At 44.2% G+C, this 19,012-nt stretch overlaps 1 protein-coding gene across 1 annotated transcript; it reads left to right on the top strand.

Annotated features, from left to right (window-relative positions):
* Window positions 1-9,267: 9,267 nt before the first annotated feature.
* On the top strand, window positions 9,268-15,104 carry LOC311117487 (splicing factor 3A subunit 3). The gene is made up of 15 exons (XM_084157528.1): window positions 9,268-9,675; window positions 9,976-10,023; window positions 10,175-10,227; window positions 10,345-10,450; window positions 11,825-11,897; window positions 11,982-12,073; window positions 12,167-12,249; window positions 12,588-12,726; window positions 12,821-12,957; window positions 13,214-13,321; window positions 13,417-13,486; window positions 13,686-13,850; window positions 14,020-14,130; window positions 14,390-14,480; window positions 14,747-15,104. Exons 1-15 carry the CDS (start codon window positions 9,580-9,582, stop codon window positions 14,878-14,880), a joined length of 1,506 nt encoding a protein of 501 aa, XP_084013654.1. The 5' UTR covers window positions 9,268-9,579; the 3' UTR covers window positions 14,881-15,104.
* The last annotated feature ends 3,908 nt before the right edge of the window (window positions 15,105-19,012 follow it).

The following is a 19,012-nucleotide window of genomic DNA, read 5'->3' on the forward strand; positions in this document are numbered from 1 at the left end:
TGGAAGGTGAACCTTCGCCCCAGTCTGAGGTCCTGAGCACTCTGGAGCAGGTTTTCATCAAGGATCTCTCTGTACTTTACTCCGTTCATTTTTCCCTCGATCCTGGCTAGTCTCCCAGTCCCTGCCGCTGAAAAACATCCCCATAGCATGATGCTACCACCACCATGCTTCACCGTAGGGATGGTGCCAGGTTTCCTCCAGATGTGATGCTTGGCATTCAGGCCAAAGAGTTCAATCTTGGTTTCACCTGACCAGAGAATCTTGTTTCTCATGGTCTGAGTTCTTTTGGCAAACTCCAAGCGGGCACTCATGTGCCTTTTACTGAGGAGTGGCTTTCGTCTGGCCACTCTACCATAAAGGCCTGATTGGTGGAGTGCTGCAGAGTTGGTTGTCCTTCTGGAAGGTTCTCCCATCTCCACAGAGGAACTCTGGAGCTCTGTCAGAGTGACCATCGGTTTCTTGGTCACCTCCCTGACCAAGGCCCTTCTCCCCTGATTGCTCAGTTTGGCCGGGCGGCCAGCTCTAGGAAGAGTCTTGGTGGGTCCAAACTTGGCTAGGTTACCAATGTATACTGAACAAAAATATAAACGCAACATGTAAAGTGTTGTTCCCATGTTTCATGAGCTGAAATAAAATATCCCTGACATTTTTCATAGGCACAAAAAGCGTATTGCTCTCAAATGTTGTGCACAAATTTGTTTACATCCATGTTAGTGAGCATTTATCCTTTGCCAAGATAATCCATCCACCTGACAGGTGTGGCATATCAAGAAGCTGATTAAACAGCATGATTATTACACAGGTGCACCTTGTGCTGGGGACAATAAAAGGCCACTCTAAAGTCTGCAGTTTTGTCACACAACACAATGCCACAGATGTCTCAAGTTTTGAGTGAGCGTGCAATTGGCATGCTGACTGCAGGAATGTCCACCAAGGCCTCCCGAGTGGTGCAGCGGTATAAGGCACTGCATCACAGTGCTTGAGGCGTCACTACAGACCCGGGTTCGATCCCAGGCTGTGTCACAGCTGGCCGTGACCGGGAAACCCATGAGGCGGCACACAATTGGCCCAATGTCGTCCGGGTTAGTGGAGGGTTTGGCCGGCCGGGATGTCCTTGTCCCATCGCGCTCTAGCGACTCCATGCGGCGGGCCGAGCGCCTGCAAGCTGATGTCGGTCGCCAGCTGTGTGGTTTTTCCTCCGACACATTGGTGCGGCTGGCTTCCGGGTTAAGTGAGCAGTGTGGCTTGGCAGGGTCGTGTTTCGGAGGACGCATGGCTCTCGACCTTCGCCTCTCCCGAGTCTGTACGGGAGTTGCAGCGATGGGACAAGACTGTAACTACCAATTGGTTATCACGAAAAAGGGTATTAAAGTAAAAAAAGAAATACAAAAAAAGGAATGTCCACCAGAGCTATTGCCAGAGAATTGAATGTTCATTTCTCTACCATAAGTCGCCTCCAACGTCGTTTTAGAGAATTTGGCAGTACGTCCAACCGTCCTCGCAACCGTCCTCGCAACCGTAGACCACATGTAACCACGCCAGCCCAGGACCTCCACATCCGTCTTCTTCACCTGTGGGAACGTCTAAGGGGGTGCTGAGGAGTATTTCTGTCTGTAATAAAGCCCTTTTGTGGGGAAAAACTCATTCTGGTTGGCTGTGCCTGGCTCCCGCCTCTGCCCAGTCATGTGAAATCCATAGATTAGGCCCTAATTTATTTATTCCTTAAATGAACTATAACTCAGTAAAATCTTTGAAATTGTTGCATGTTGTGTTTATATTTTTGTTCAGTGTAGAATGATTATATCCCTCAACAAAAAACAGGGAAAAAATCGGATTATCTGTTTTCCACACTCAAAAACTCACTGACCGTGGTGGAACCTAAATTATGGGAACGATTCTCCTCACGTGGTGAATAAACTGTGGAACAGTGTTGCCATGTTCGCTGTTTTCCTGCTATTGTGCTACTTTGAAAACAATGTTGTGGGTGCCACCTTCATTAAGCAAGGAATTCCCTACAAGATAATAGGCAAAGGTATTGAACAGGAGTGGTGGTGGATGTGTGGCTGAGAGGAGGGGTGCTAGTGGTAGTGAATTACTATAATCTGTGTCAGATATTGGAAATGGAAGTGCTGGAGAGGGTGGAGGGCCAGGAAAGGAGGAAGGTAATGTGGTGTGGGGATTTTAATGCCCACAACACGCTTTGGGGGGGGGGGGGGGGGGGGGGGGATGGAAATGGCCAAGTGATGGAAAATTTGATAGACAATAAAGATCTGGTATGCCTGAATGATGGCAGAGGGACCAGGATTGATGTAGCCACAGAGAAAGAGTCTGCCTTGGACCTCACTCTGGTATTTAGTGCGATGGCAGGAATATTACATTTACGTCATTTAGCAGACGCTCTTATCCAGAGCAACTTATAGGAGCAATTAGGGTTAAGTGCCTTGCCCAAGGGCACATCGACAGATTTTTCACCTAGTCTGCTCAGAGATTTGAACCAGCAACCTTTCGGTTACTGGCACAACGCTCTTAACCACTAAGCTACCTGCCCGTGAGTGGGAGGTATGGGAGGAGTCGACAGTAGGGAGTGATCATTACCCCATAGTATGTACAGTAGGCCGGAGGGAGGAGGAGGTGTAGGCAGGTGGGTGTTTGGAAGGGCAAAGTGGGATCAGTTTCAGTAGCTGAGTGAGCAGGTGATGGCTCGGGTGGATATGAGAGGGGATGTAGATAGTATGAATATCTGGGTGAGAACAGCGTTAGTGGGGGAAGCTACTGAGGCTATACCTAAAAGTTCAGGGAGGAGGAGGAGGAAAGCAGTCCCATGGTGGACGGAGGAATGTGGGGCAATGGTGAGGATTAGGAACAGGGCATTTAGAGTACTGAAAAGGACGCATAACTTCCAACATCTGTATCAGTATAAGCAGGCCCAGGCCATGGTGAGGAGAACTATCCGTCAGGCAAAGAGGTCATGTTGGCATCGGTTCTGTGACACCATTGGAATGGCGACACCTGTGGGAGAAGTGTGGGGGATGATTAAGAGGATGAGTGGGATCAGAAGGGAGTGGGATTATCCAGTGTTGACGAGTGGGGAGGATGTGGCAGTAACAGATGAGGAGAAAGCAGAGATGATAGCCAAAGTATTTGTCCAAGTGCATAGCTCCGCAAATCTGTCAGAACAGGGGCAGAGGGGGAGAGAGAACACGAGAGAGGAGCATCCTGGAGTGCTGGAAAGGTGGGAGGATGTAAATGATGCGTTGAGTGCACCATTTACCAGGGCAGAGGTGAAAAGAACAATAGGTAAGGGTGGGTTAACTTCACCTGGGAAAGATGAGGTGTGCTATGTTATGTTGGCCCATCTTAGTGATGAGGCACTGGATAAGGTATTTGTGTTGTACAACAGAGTATGGGAGGAGGGGAAACTACCAGGCAGATGGAAGGAGGCAGTAGTGGTACCAATCCGGAAGCCCGGGAAGGATCCAACGAAGCCAACAAGCTATCGGCCAATAGCTTTAACATCACATGTATGTAAGATTATGGAACGTATGATTACGGAGAGGCTAACTTACTTCCTGGAGAGCAGAGGGCTAGTAACACCATATCAGAGTGGATTCAGGAAGGGTAGGGGAACTATGGATCCAGTGCTCTGCTTAGAAGCAGAGGTCAGGAAGGCTCAGGTGAACAAGGAGACTGTTGTAGCTGTCTTTTTTGATGTGGAGAAGGCGTATGATATGATGTGGAAGGAGGGGTTGTTAATCAAGCTTGATATTATGGAAGTAGGAGGAAGAATGTACAACTGGATAAAGGACTTCCTGTTTGGAAGGTCTATCCAAGTGATGGTGGGGAAGTCTTTATCAGGCAGCTACTTGGTGGATAATGGTACACCGCAGGGGAGCGTGATTAGTCCTCTGTTGTTCTCAATCATGATCAATTATGTTTACTCTCAGGTACAGCCGAATATAGGGAGGTCGTTATTTGCAGATGATGGTGCCTTATGGAAGAGGGGAAGAAATGTGCCATACATAGTCAGGAAGGTACAGGAAGCAATTTATGAGGTAGAGCGGTGGGCATTAATGTGGGGATTCAGGTTCTCTGTAGAGAAAACTCAAACAGTGTTCTTTACCAGGAGGAAGGTAGGATGAGGTATGCTTGAGGTTTATGGGAGAAACTTGGAGAGGGTGGGGGCCTTCAGGTTCCTTGGGGTATACTTTGATACTAGACTGACCTGAGCAGAACACATTGAGAGAGTGGTGGGAAAGTGTAAGAAGGTGCTAAATGTGATGCGCTGTCTGACGGGGAAGGAGTGGGGGGCTGGGCGTTCCTCATTGAAGACCATGTATGTTGCATTGATCCGATCTGTAATAGACTATGGAAATATAGCATATGGTTCGGCAGCCCAGACCTCACTGGATGTCATACAGGGGCAAGGACTCAGAATATGTAGTGTGGCGTTTCGGACGTCCCCAGTGGCTGCATTACAGGTGGAGATGGGGGATATGCCGTTGCAGATTAGGAGACAGCAGCTGTCAATGAATTATTGGGTCAACCTACAAGGACATGGGGTGTCTCATCCTGCGAAAGGGATTTTACAGGCATGCTGGGAACATGAGCGAAGACCGAACACGAGCTTTGGGTGGGTGGGTAATACCCAGACGAAGGAGATGGGACTGTATGGAAGGGAGTTTAGTCCAACGATAGTTATTCCTGTAAATCCCCCATGGCTACTCCCGCCTCCAGTAGTTGATATAGAAGTGTTGGAGAGACTACAGAAAGATAGGGAGGGGGTTGGTCCAGCTGATTTCTTTAAGAGACATCTGGAAACTGTGTATCAGGATTTTGTGGCCATTTACACAGATGGTTCAAAAGATCCAAGGACAGGACGTACTGGGTCAGCATTTGTAGTGCAGGAGTGTGGGGTGGAAGTCAGGAAACGTATTACAGATCATCTGGCTGTATATACGGCGGCGCTGATGGCCATACTGTTGGCCTTGCAGTGAGTGGAGGATGTTAAGCCAGACAGAATAGTTATTTGCTCTGACTAATGTGCAGTGTTAATGAGTCTCCAGTCCTTTAGCTCACGTAGCAGACAAGACCTGCTTTATGAGTTGCTACAAACCCATGGCAGGATTAAGCAGATGGGTATTCAGATAAGTTTTACTTACCACTACAGCCCCGTCGATGAGAATGGGGGCATGCTCAGTCCTCTTTTTTTTCCTGTAGTCCACAATCATCTCCTTTGTCTTGGTCACGTTGAGGGAGAGGTTGTTATCCTGGCACCACACGGCCAGGTCTCTGACCTCCTCCCTATAGGCTGTCTCATCGTTGTGATCAGGCCTACCACTGTTGTGTTGTCGGCAAACTTAATGATGGTGTTGGAGTCGAGCCTGGCCATGCAGTCATGGGTGAACAGGGAGTACAGGAGGGGACTGAGCACGCACCCCTGAGGGGCCCCCGTGTTGAGGATCAGTGTGGCAGATGTGTTGTTACCTACCCTTACCACCTGGGGGCGGCCCGTCAGGAAGTCCAGGATCCAGTTGCAGAGAGGGGTTTAGTCCCAGGATCCTTATCTTAGTGATGAGCTTTGAGGGCACTATGGTGTTGAATGCTGAGCTGTAGTCAATGGATAGCATTCTCACATAGGTGTTCCTCTTGTCCAGGTGGGAAAGGGCAGTGTGGAGTGCAATAGAGATTGCATCATCTGTGGATCTGTTGGGGCGGTATAATAATATAATAACAATAATAATATGCCATTTAGCAGACGCTTTTATCCAAAGCGACTTACAGTCATGCGTGCATAAATTATTTTTTTTGTGTGTATGGGTGGTCCCGGGGATCGAACCCACTACCTTGGCGTTACAAGCGCCGTGCTCTACCAGCTGAGCTACAGAGGACCCAAATTGGAGTGGGTCTAGGGTTTCTGGGATAATGGTGTTGATGTGAGCCATGACCAGCCTTTCAAAGCACTTCATGGCTACAGACGTCAGTGCTACGGGTCGGTAGTCATTTAGGCAGGTTATCTTAGTGTCCTTGGGCATGGGGACTATGGTGGTCTGCTTGAAACATGTTGGTATTACAGACTCAGTCAGGGACATGTTGAAAATGTCAGTGAAGACACTTGCCAATTGGTCAGCACATGCTCGGAGTACACGTCCTGGTAATCCGTCTGGCCCTGGGTTCCAGCCCGTGTGGGGTGGAGGGGAACGAGGCAGTAGATGAACAGGCTAAACAAGCACTTAGTAGTGGGGATGTTGATTTTGAAGTGTCAATGAGCAAGGCAGAGGCAAAAAGACTGATATATACAGTGATGGTGCAGAGATGGCAGGAGCAGTGGAATAGAAATAACAAGGGAAGGCATTTATTTCAGGTACAGAGGAAGTCGGGGAGGGGAGGACGGCAGGAAGGGACAGAAGAGAGGAGGCTATTTCTACAAGATTAAGGGTGGGACACAGCCAGTTGAATAAGACATTAAACGTGATAGGAAAGCATCCATCAGGATAGTGTGATTATTGTCAGGAAATAGACTGTGGAGCATGTATTGCTACAGTGTGGGCAGTATCAGAGGGAAAGAGAGAGGATGAGATTTAGTATGAGGGAGAAGGGGATACAGGAAATTAGTTTAAAGAGTATATTGAGCAGAACGTCATTAGATATAGTCTCAAATATTTTGTTATCTTTTTTAAGAGAGACGGGGTTGGCAGGTAGGATTTAGTTTCTCCCTGTCTCTGGCCCACATTCCAGTATGGTAGGTGGCGGTAATGCACCATAATATTAGATGCCAACCGCCGATAAACCCCACTGAAGAAGAAGAAGAAGAAGAAGATGTCGTGGGTGAAAACATTTTGGTCACGGATTGCGGTTTTTTGTGCTATTTAAGTTGCAAATATATATATTTCACTGTGACCTGCTCCTGACTGTCAGGCAGTGAGAAAGGCCGTTATGAGTGAGTGAGTGGTGGGGAGGGGTAGATGTGTGTGTGTTGAGAGAACGCTACAGTTATTGGCTGAGTCACGTGAGCGAGAGGAGCGCGCGCGCACGTTGTGACAATTTTGTACCAGTTGTTGGTAGGCTATGTAGAATGTCATGGAGACACCTATTCCCAAACCTGTTTCCATAAAACATGTTAATACGCTAGAACTGATGCACATCAAGAAATAATAGAGACTAAGCACTGGAAAACGACTTTGGGCGCACCATTACGTACATTTGCTCGGAGGTGGTTTAAACTACATTCTAACGTTGACTGCTTAAAGGAAACGGTATCAAGCGAAGTGCTTTATGCATGCTCAGTTCTTGGGTCTACGGGGCTGACTGAGTGGAAATTTGAAATGGAAGTTATGGAACTCCGCGTGGTTCTTTTTATGGGGAAAAGTCCTCAATGAAACTGACATTAGGCTAAATGTGGATAATTATACATTTGCCTCTGTTGGCCATCAAGTAGCCTATTAATGTATATGTCATTGTAGGCTACCATTTGATACAATAAATATGTTGAAATTACGATATTACTGGAGTCATTGCAAATCAGTGTGTCACTTGTGTAGAAGGATTACTTTATCCTATCCCAGGTATTCGTTAAAGAGGTGGGGTTTCAAATGTCTCCGGAAGGTGGTGAGTGACTCCGCTGTCCTGGCGTCGTGAGGGAGCTTGTTCCACCATTGGGGTGCCAGAGCAGCGAACAGTTTTGACTGGGCTGAGCGGGAACTATGCTTCCGCAGAGGAAGGGGAGCCAGCAGGCCAGAGGTGGATGAACGCAATGGCCTCGTTTGGGTGTAGGGACTGATCAGAGCCTGAAGGTACAGAGGTGCCGTTCCCCTCACAGCTCCATAGGCAAGCACCATGGTCTTGTAACAGATGCGAGGTTCAACTGGAAGCCAGTGGAGTGTGCGGAGGAGCGGGGTGACGTGAGAGAACTTGGGAAGGTTGAACACCAGACGGGCTGCGGCATTCTGGATGAGTTGTAGGGGTTTAATGGCACAGGCAGGGAGCCCAGCCAACAGCGAGTTGCAGTAATCCAGACGGGAGATAAGTGCCTGGATTAGGACCTGTGCTGCTTCCTGTGTAAGGCAGGGTCGTACTCTCCGAATGTTGTAGAGCATGAACCTGCAGGATCGGGTCACCGCCTTGATGTTAGCGGAGAACGACAGGGTGTTGTCCAGGGTCACGCCAAGGCTCTTCGCACTCTGGGAGGAGGACACAACGGAGTTGTCAACCGTGATGGCGAGATCATGGAACGGGCAGTCCTTCCCCGGGAGGAAGAGCAGCTACGTCTTGCCAAGGTTCAGCTTGAGGTGGTGATCCGTCATCCATACTGATATGTCTGCCAGACATGCAGAGATGCGATTCGCCACCTGGTTATCAGAAGGGGGAAAGGAGAAGATTAGTTGTGTATCGTCAGCGTAGCAATGATAGGAGAGGCCATGTGAGGATATGACAGAGCCAAGTGACTTGGTGTACATCTTGCCTACATCTTGTCTAGGCTACTGTAGACTATCTGAAATGAGATGTAGGCCTAGCAGGGGCTATAGGTTACCTGCCTTTATCCAAGCAAACTATGGCAAAATTTAATTAGAATCATAAACCCAGATTTTAGTCTGTAGCCTATGCATATTGAAATGACAAGTCTGTCTCGCAAATGGGCCATTTATAACGGTTTGTTGTCTTATCATCTGGCACATAATAACAGCACAATTGCCAGAAAATAGCCTAACATTCGTTTTTTTAATGTTCATCCAAGTGTTTCTTGCTCAGAGATTTCGAGATCCTCTGTCCAACTTTCATCACTCAAACTCTCCTGTTGGATTTAGCTATAGTTATTCACATGCGCAAAGGGCATTTATTTACAATTATAAACTTGGTTCGAGCCCTGAATGCTGATTGGCTGACAGCCGTGGTAAATCAGACCATATACCACGGGTATAACAAAACATTACTTTTTTACTGTTCTACTGGTAACCCGTTTATAATAGCAATAAGGGGGTTGGGGTATATGGCCAATATACCATGGCTAACAGCTGTATCCAGGCACTCTGCTTTGATTGGTGATTAAGAACAGCCCTTAGCCGTGGGATATAGGCCATACACCATATCCACTTGTGCCTTATTGCTTAATCATAGCAGTCAAGCGAGTTAAATTGACATCCATTGATGGAAAATGATCTGGCGAGTTTAATAAAGGTGAATTATCTTTTCTCTTGTCACATATTCAAATTCCTTTATTATGTCATGTCATAGCATGCAATAATTATTATTTTGAGGAAACCCGAATTTTGCTTCTAACGTCGTTACAAGTTACTATGATATTCCTTCTTAATTGGCTCGATAACGTTATGGAAAAAGGGTTTATTGTATAGATATGTCAACTCCTCTCTTGCTGTGAATTTTTTTGGGGGGCTAGTTTTCAGGCCTTTTTCGCAGGTTTTGAGTGGTCATTGGGCTAAACATTTTATCTTGACCTGGCAACCCTGCTATGGAACTACTTCCTCTCGGTCGCAACATGCGCCATTGAAAATAAATGTAGCCGAAGTTTCAGGGCATTCATTGTTCAAGTCCTTATTTCTGTAATTTGTTGGTCAGAAAATAACAATGGAGACGATTTTAGAACAACAACGTCGCTACCATGAGGAGAAGGAAAGGCTGTTGGATGCCAAAACAAAGGAAATGATGCATAAGAAAACCACAGTATGTGTTGCATCAATGCTAATGCTGTTTAATGCTAATGAAGACGTTCATTGATTCAAAGCATTATAAACAAATTTAGATCATCTAACGTTATTGCTGGGAATAGTAACTTATGTGTTATTAACCAGTTACAATTTATCTGGCAACTATTGTATTCAGTTAGCTGCATTAGTTATTTGGCTAGTTTGTTAGCTAACGTCAGCTAGCTAACTAGTAAATAAAACCCAATGGGGATGGTGTTTGGTCCAGTTTCTGGCTTTGCATTCTAGTTAATATTTATGGATTTTTCTTCTCAAACAGTTACGCGAACAAATAAACTCAGACCATCGAACAAGAGCAATGTTGGATGTGAGTATTCTATGTGATATTGAAACATCACAACACTAACAAGTTGGACCTGTATTTTCATATTCACTTGTCTTGTGGCTAATAGCCTACTTGTCTAGGACATGCATGATGTGACAGTATTTTTTGATAACAAGCTTTGTCATCCTTTCAGAGATACATGGACGTGAGCTCAACTGTCAGGGAAGCATATGAAGACAAAGATGGGTAAGTTTGTGTGTATGCAAACGTATGTAATGTGTTTGTTTCAAGTGCTCATGCATGATCAGCCTTGTTATGTGGAGTAAATCAGTGGTGTAATATTGTTGCTTTCTCTTTCGACAGTATGAGGAAGGATGAACTGAACGCCATCTCAGGACCAAATGAGTTTGCAGAGTTCTACAACAGACTAAAACAGATCAAGGAGTTCCACAGGAAGCATCCTAATGAGGTCAACTTTTTTATCAGCTCCTTGCTGTCTGTCCTAGCTGTAAACTGAAGATATCATGTCAGAAGTACACAGAGTATACAAAACATTAAGAACACCGGCTCATGACATACACTGACCAGGTGTTTCCATGACATAGACTGACCAGGTGAAAGCTATGATCCCTTATTGATGTCATTTTTAAAATCCACTCCAGTCAATGTAGATAAAGGGGAGGAGACAGGTTAAAGAAGGATTTTAAGCATTGAGACAATTGTGACATGGAATGTGTATGTGTGCCACTCAGGGTGAATGGGCAAGACAAAATATTTAAGTGCCTTTGAATGGGGTATGGTAGTAGTTGCAATGTGCACTGGTTTGTGTCAAAACTGCAATGCTGCTGGGTTTTTCATGCTCAACAGTTTACCATGTGTATCAAGCAAGAATGGTCCACCAGCCAACTTGACACAACTGTGAGAAGCATTGGAGTCATCATGGGCCAGCATCCCTGTGGAATGCTTTTGACACCTTGTAGACTCCATGCCCAGTTGAATTGAGGTTGTTCTGAGGGCAAAAGGGAGGGGGGGATGCAACTCATTTTTAGGAAGGCGTTTTTAATGTTTAATACACTCAGTGTATATCGTCTCTATTGAGAAGGTTCTCAAAAACCCTAAGTAGTTCCAGACACAGAGATCCGTTTTAAAGGGGTAATCTGCATTTCAAACAATGACACTTTTACATTTACATTTTAGTCATTTAGCAGACGCTCTTATCCAGAGCAACTTACAGTTAGTGAGTGCATACATTTTTTCATACTGGTCCCCCGTGGGAATCAAACCCACAACCCTGGCGTTGCAAGTGCCATGCTCTACCAACTGAGCTACACAGGACTTTTGGTAAAAAGCTGAGGGATGGGGCATGAGAAATGTAACCACTCAAATTCATAGACAGAGCTAGGACTGACCATCCATGATATCAAAAGTATAGTTTGCGACGTGTTTTGAGGCTATTCACTAGTTTGTTTACAATTACGTTGTTTATAAACAATGGAGTAAAACAAGCTTATATGTTGGCTTCTGGTGGGGTATGACAGGTGAACTAAGTGCATGAGGCATTTTTAAGTTATTCTTCAAGAATCAATGGGTTTATGTAATTAATTTAATAGTCCAAAAATAGATACACCAATCGCAGATTGCCCCTTTAAATAACTATTATATAATTCTATATGTAATTCTACAGTTCCAGATGCATGAAGGAAAAAAAGTAATAATTTGTGTTATTGCATGTTCCACAATAAATGTCTGAAACCAAATCTTGAACCAAAGTTTAGGTCAACAAACCTTCATCAGGGTTTAGCATGTCTGCTGCTGTGGCTAAATCTGTACGTTGTTGTTTCAGATCTGTGTGCCCATGTCTGTGGAGTTTGACGAGCTGGTCAAGGCTAGAGAGAACCCAACTGAAGAAACACAGAGTGAGCTTTCTACAGTATGGTGGTGGAATCATTGTCATAGTCAGTGTAGGTGTTAATGTAATGATTTATGTGATCTTTCCCCAGACATGGTGGAGTTCAGTGATGAGGAGGCGTACGGACGCTACCTGGATCTCCATGACTGCTATCGGAAGTTCATCAACCTGAAAGGGGCAGAGGTAAGGTGTCCACTCTCCATACTCTAAATACTCTTCATCCTAGTCTAATGTAAAACTATACTAAAGCCTAACTTTCTGCCCTCTCTGTTTCAGAAACTGGAGTACATCAGCTACCTTTCCTCATTTGACCAGCTGTTTGACGTCTCCAAGGACAGAAAGAATGCTGAATACAAAAAGTAAGCATATTTAGATCCCCTGTAGCTCAGTTGGTAGAGCATGGCGCTTGCAACGCCAGGGTTGTGGGTTCATTTCCCATGGGGGGCCAGTATGAAAATGTATGCACTCACTAACTGTAAGTCGCTCTGGATAAGAGCGTCTGCTAAATGACTAAAATGTAATGTAAAAATTTAACAATTTGCTTTATTGTACAGACATTTTCTTTGTGATTGTACTGTAAATGCACTACATGTATTCCTATTGGATTCTAGTACCTTGTATTAATTTGGTTGGAGGTAGTTCTCCTCTGCATGTTTTTCCATCAGGTTGTGTGACACCTGTGTTCGGTGTTCTACAGGTACTTAGAGATGCTCCTGGAGTACCTTCAGGACTACACAGAGAGAGTCAAACCTCTGCTGGACCAGAATGATCTCTACGGCAAGATCCTGGGAGAGTTTGAGAAGAAGTGGGAGATGGGGACCTTCCCTGGCTGGCCAGTGAGTGTCCAAGATGGGGAAGAGGACTACTATAGTGATGGTCTATATGGGAGTTTAAATGATTTAAATGTTTTATTCTCTTCCGCTGTTCTAGAAAGAGACGAGCAGTGCTCTGACCCACGCCGGAGCTCATTTAGACCTTTCTGCTTTCTCCTCTTGGGAGGAGTTGGCTTCCCTGGGTCTGGACAGATTGAAGTCTGCCCTTATGGCCCTGGGCCTGAAATGTGGAGGGTAAGCAATAAGCATGCTCTTCTGTGGCTGGGAGGTCGTCTATGGACATACATTAAACTTGGAATACTGTAATAACAGTGTTGTAATTAGAATATTATAACTGTAACTGGAACATTGTATTGTAATGACATAATATTCCAGCCGTAGACTAGGAGTATAGATAGACGGTGTAATGATTACTAATATCGGACTGGGTGTCTCCGATGTAAGGTTGCTAAATGGGTGTATGTGGCTAAATGTGTATGTGACCCCACAGAACCCTGGAGGAGAGAGCTCAGAGGCTGTTTAGCACCAAAGGCAAATCCCTGGAATCTCTGGATCCCTCCCTGTTCGCCAAGAACCCTAAGTCCAAGGGACCCAAGAAGTATGTCATTGTCAGTTAAACATTTGCATGTTTTATGTTTTTCTTCACCTGATAGCATGTTATAGCCGTGTTATTGACCATTCTAATCTCTGCAGAGACACAGAGCGTAACAAAGAAGTCGCCTTCCTGGAGTCTCAGATTTATGAGTATGTGGAAATCCTGGGGGTAAGTAAAAGCTGCCAAGGATGACTCCTTTTACATATTTTCACAATCGTATGTAATGAATGTCTGTAGTTGTGAGGACGACTTATGAAATGGGTCTTTATATAATGGTTTGTTCCGGCCATGCAATGGGTGTGTGTTACTCCCGATAACCACACTAACACCTGTTAACAGTTCCATCTGATTGTCTTTGGCACTGTAGGAGCAGAGGCAGCTGACCCATGAGAACGTGCAGAGGAAGCAGGCCCGGACAGGAGAGGAGAGAGAGGAGGAAGAGGAGGAGCAGCTCAGTGAGAGTGAGAGTGAAGATGAGGACAACGAGATCATCTACAACCCCAAGAACCTGCCTCTCGGCTGGGATGGAAAGGTATGGAGGCAGACCTTGACATCAGACCTATGTACTAGCTGTGGAACAGCTCTGCAATAGTAATGAAATACAAATGATTATGTGTTATTAATAATAGTGTTTTTTTATTCAGAGTTTATTGTACAGCGGTTGCATGCCACCACGCTAACCTTGTTTTAAATTGTTCTAGCCCATTCCATACTGGCTGTATAAACTCCATGGCCTGAACATCAACTATAACTGTGAGATCTGTGGAAACTACACGTACAGAGGACCCAAGGCCTTCCAGAGGCACTTTGCAGTATGTTCAGATTTCTGTTCAACATTATTCGTATAATTATTATTTGCGTATTATTATTACAATGTCATATATTCGGTTATTACAGTGTTATATCAATGTCCTCCTTTTGTTTTGATATTTGCATAATAAGTTAAACTGCAAAGGATTCCATTTTAGAACTGGACTAATTCTGTTCTCAGATGATAAAGAGCATGTTGGCCATGGTTAGTTAATATTACTGCTAGCTAATATTTTGTCGCCTGTTGTCTTCACCCCTCAGGAGTGGCGTCACGCCCATGGCATGCGCTGCCTGGGAATTCCCAACACGGCTCACTTTGCCAACGTCACCCAGATCGAGGACGCTGTCTCTCGTAAGTAGTTCTGTTACAGCCCTTATAGAGGCTGAGGCAGATGACACAAGTGAAAAGAATGAGTATTGTTATTTGGGTTGAATAGAATCATGTTAGAGAAAAAAGTGTTACCAGACCAATAAATATTTTCCGGTGTAGTTGTACATCCAGATTGCCCTCGCAAAAAGGTTTCTGACCGCAAGGGTCTTTTCTGGTTAAATAAAGAATGAAAAATGACTGGTCATTCAGTCCAAGTTCTGGATAATAATCATGTCTTTTTAACCCAGTGTGGTCAAAGCTGAAGTCACAGAAGGCATCAGAGCGGTGGCAACCAGATACAGAGGAGGAGTACGAGGACTCCAGTGGAAACGTGGTCAACAAGAAGACCTATGAGGACCTGAAGAGACAGGGTCTGCTGTAGAGAGGAAACCGACCAAGACATGACATGTAAACCTTTCCGGAACCTTCTGAAGCGCAACGTGATGCCCAGTGAAAAAATGTTTTCTTTTACCTTTTCATTTACACTTCATCTGTTATCTTTAACTGTAAGCTGTAATGTTGTTTTTATTAATTCCTCCCTTTGACAACCATTTTGAAATGAAACAGCCATTGATTCTAATAATAAATGAGTACTATTTGTCACCATTGTTGTTTCTGAGTTATTTGTTCTAGTAGAAAGCAATTCTAATGTCTTAACGAGTTGCTTAAGGAATTACCTGAACCACTGCCCATTCCCTTATGGGTGATTACATATTTTTGTACATCCAATGGTGCTTTGACAGGACCAATTGTTTGGAAGAACTCTCCCATTGTCACGTGGAGGACAAGTCCCTTTTAAAGGGAGTGTACTAGAGGAAGAGAGAGGAGGGGAGTCTATAGATATATTCACACTTGCTCACTGATTCCTCTGTTTGCCTGGTAAGGAAAATTCACCTTTATTTACTAATTCATACATTCATTAAAACATTTAAGATGCTTTCTCAGCACAGCAGTCTTTTTGGCATTAAACAAATAAGACACTAGTACTGTATTTGAGTGAGCTGTTAATGATTTAAATATTGTTCTTTCATGTAGCATGTCTTGCTAGCTATGACATGCAAATTGACACAGGATCAGTTTGCCAATATAAGAGTACAGTTGAGGGAAGAAATATGTCTGAATATTACTAAAAGAACAGTGGATCTGATGTTGGATTTGGTCTGTGTTTATCCATAATATTCACCATCCAACAGTCATCATAAATGGTCATATATAAACATGTATTAAACAGGGATATGGGCATGATAGCATTTCATTGTTTACCACTCTAATTGGGCACTAATTCACATGACCACATTACCAGTCTCCAGGCTGCACCCATTAAAAGTAATTAGGAGAGGAGATAAGCATTTCCTTAGGTGACGGGTTGAGATGGCAGTTCTGGCTCCTGGTCTGGGCAAAGTGTATCCTGAGGGGATCATAAAACGACCACAGTGTGTTCTACAAGTACTCTTGGACCCCAGGGACAACACTAACTAGATGGATTTATAACGTGTTTATGAATATTCCGCTCACCAACATAACAATGCCCACGACATCACATGACTGAGAATCTGAAACCATTAATTAACACACCATTGCGTGCCTGAGTATCAGATCTGTTTGTATGCGCTCTGTTTGTACTGGGACTCATGCTACACTTTTGCAGGTTAATTCTCCACACGTCTGCTGCTGGGGGAAGTAAGCTAAAGATGTTTTTAAAACAGGACTTCAGAGGTATCGTCATCACCTTACCTAATCAATATCAGTAGTCCAGTAAATATCAGTTGGTTTTTTGCTCCATAATGACAGAACTGACCTTGATTTCCATTTTTATTTTACCATTTGAAAGCAGGAGTCCTTGGTCTTTCCGGTCCTCAAAGGAGATCTGTTGTATTTGTTCTTGGTAAGATTATAACATCACTGATATTTATTATCTGATTATCCCTGATTTATGTTGATGTTTTAATAGCTGAGATATTTAATGAAGTTTGATTATAACTCATTGATGATCAATTCATTATCATTTAGTGCTTTTGAATCTAACCATTAAGAATACTGTGGGAGACCAACATCCAACTTCCACAAATGACCCCAAGATGACCGTTGCTCAAACCACCCAACCCACCACAATCATCAGCAAACTGTATCCCATATACACAACCAGGTCAAAGACTGAAAACAGCCAAACCATTCACACCACCACTGTCGCACCAGGAAGAGACTACTACAATACAGACAGCAACAAGGAACTCTTCCCTACATCCCACACTGGGGGAGAATACACCAAAGCTCAAGATTACATCACAAACATCTCCTCTACACTCAAGATGGAGAGAAGCAACACCGAAGCAGATGATATGAACCTCATCCCTTCTTTCAAGAATGAGTTAGTGAACTATATTGATGTCATACAAACATCTCAGACCAATGGAAACCATACTCAAGATGAGGGCAAGGACATTGATGACCAAGGCTCCATTGCCTCCAGTACAACCCAAACTGAGAACTATAATATCACCACAGAGCCTACCACTACAGCTACTCCAAGATCCACCATATCCACAATGGGAGGCATGACTGTAAATGCTGCTTTGACTGGGAAGAAGGTACTAGACATTTCTTACAAATAAATGCAAAATACTGGCAATTTTTGCAAAAATGTCAACTTTTCAGCATACATTATAAATTATAATTTGCTTTCCTTCACAGATGAGGACTTGTAAAATATTTAGCTGCATCGGAATAACATGCTACAAACATATGAAGGCCATTGAGGAGTTGTGTGAGGAGGGCATGGACTTCTGTGAGGTAAGAAGACACCCATTCCTATTGTGGCTTTCTAACAAACGTCTTTACCATGCAATGTCAATATTCAATAGGCTTGGTTATCAACATGTAAGTTAACCTGAATCTTAACTGTTCATGGATGAAGTGTTGTTGTTAATGATGATGATTATGCTACTGCTGATGGTGATGATGATCACAAGGATGATATTGATAGTGATGATGATAAATACAACTGATACACCATACACTATCCCACAGCTCAAGAAAGCCTCAAGCCAGGTCACCTGGAATACATACGTGGCAGTGTGGAGTGCTGGATGCTCCAGAGACTGCAGACAGCGTACTAAGTGTGGTCCCTTCAGCTCGTACCAATGCCACAAGGAGTGTTGTGTGGCTGGGTCTGTCTCATGTCTCAGACTGGACGGTTATCTCAACATGCCTGTCAACTCTGCCTGCTGTGGCCTGGGGAGTCTCGCCCTCCTGGCCCTGAGTGTAACCTCTCTACTGGGCAGTCTACTCAACACTCGCTAATCTACTAACCTTCCTGTGACATTAGACTCACTTTTCAATACAGAGGGTTTAGTATGGATCAACTAAATGCATTTTCAGTTTTGTCATATCCACTGCTTGGGTGTCATTAGTTCTTTCATGTTTTCTTAATCTGTGAATGCAAGCTCTCGTGAAAATAAAACAGTGTTTTCCAGCTTTATGATGTCCTTAAATCACACATCACAACCTCTAGTGGATCCAGTCATGGGTTTGAGTGTGCTGTTCTTCTGTGGGCGTTACTGCCAGGGGATACATAGGCCTACAATTAACCCGCTATGGACCAATTACTGTTCAAAATGTTTTCAACTCAGACAATTAGGCTCATGCCTTAACTATGTTGACCCTTATATGTCTAGGTATTTCATCAAGATTGTATCAGTCAGCTTTACAAAAATAGGTATTTCAGATGGTGTGCAGTGTAGCTTTGGCTAAACCTCTAAAAGCCTATTAGGCTAGTGTTCAGTAATAATTAATCTTCACAAGATGGCGCTGTAGCACAGTTCTATCCAGGAGCTATTGCGTATTCATGTATCTGCCAAAATAATAGAAACGGTTGAGTAAATATGTGATACAAAGTATGTTGAAAGCAGGCGCGGTTCCTGACTTAATCAATTAACATCCCATCTTACTTAGGGTCAAGTATAAATTGCTGGGCAGGCCATTATCTTGGCTACAATGCCCCCATCCACAGGGCCACGAGTGGTCACTGAATGGTTGACGAGCATGAAAACCATATGCCATGACCGTCTCAGTCATCAGATCTCAACCTTATTGAACATGTTAGAGAACTAACCATATGTAGAGCAGGGTCACTCTCTTTCAGAACACGTGGGAGATTCTGGAGCAGCGCCTGAGAAAGAGTTTTCCACCACCTTCAACAAAACACCAAATGATGGAATTTCTCGTTGAAAAATGGTGTCGCATACCTCGAGTTCCAGACACTTGTTTAATCTATGCCACTGCGCATTGAAGTTGTTCTGGCTCGTGGCGGCCCATGTTGGTGTTTCCTTTATTTAGGCAGTTACCTGTCGTTTACTTCAAGGTTGAGTGAGTTAATTCTGGGCGGAAGCTGGATAAGTAGGCTGCTAGGGTAACTACGATGTAGCAACACTAACAACGGAGGAGCTGGGATTCAAACAGAATAAACAAAGCGGAATACATTTTATAAATACTTTTTACGACCTTGTAGTTCTTGA

The sequence above is a fragment of the Coregonus lavaretus genome, assembly GCF_964263955.1.
Source record: "Coregonus lavaretus genome assembly, chromosome: 3".
Classification (NCBI taxonomy): Eukaryota; Metazoa; Chordata; class Actinopteri; order Salmoniformes; family Salmonidae; genus Coregonus; species Coregonus lavaretus.

Excerpts from the sequence above, each read along its gene's own strand:
- LOC311117487 (XM_084157528.1), top strand. The coding sequence starts at position 9,580 with ATGGAGACGATTTTAGAACAACAACGTCGCTACCATGAGGAGAAGGAA. Across the intron at positions 13,322-13,416 it reads AAGTCCAAGGGACCCAAGAA|AGACACAGAGCGTAACAAAG; the intron begins GTATGTCATTGT and ends TAATCTCTGCAG. Across the intron at positions 13,487-13,685 it reads AGTATGTGGAAATCCTGGGG|GAGCAGAGGCAGCTGACCCA; the intron begins GTAAGTAAAAGC and ends TTGGCACTGTAG.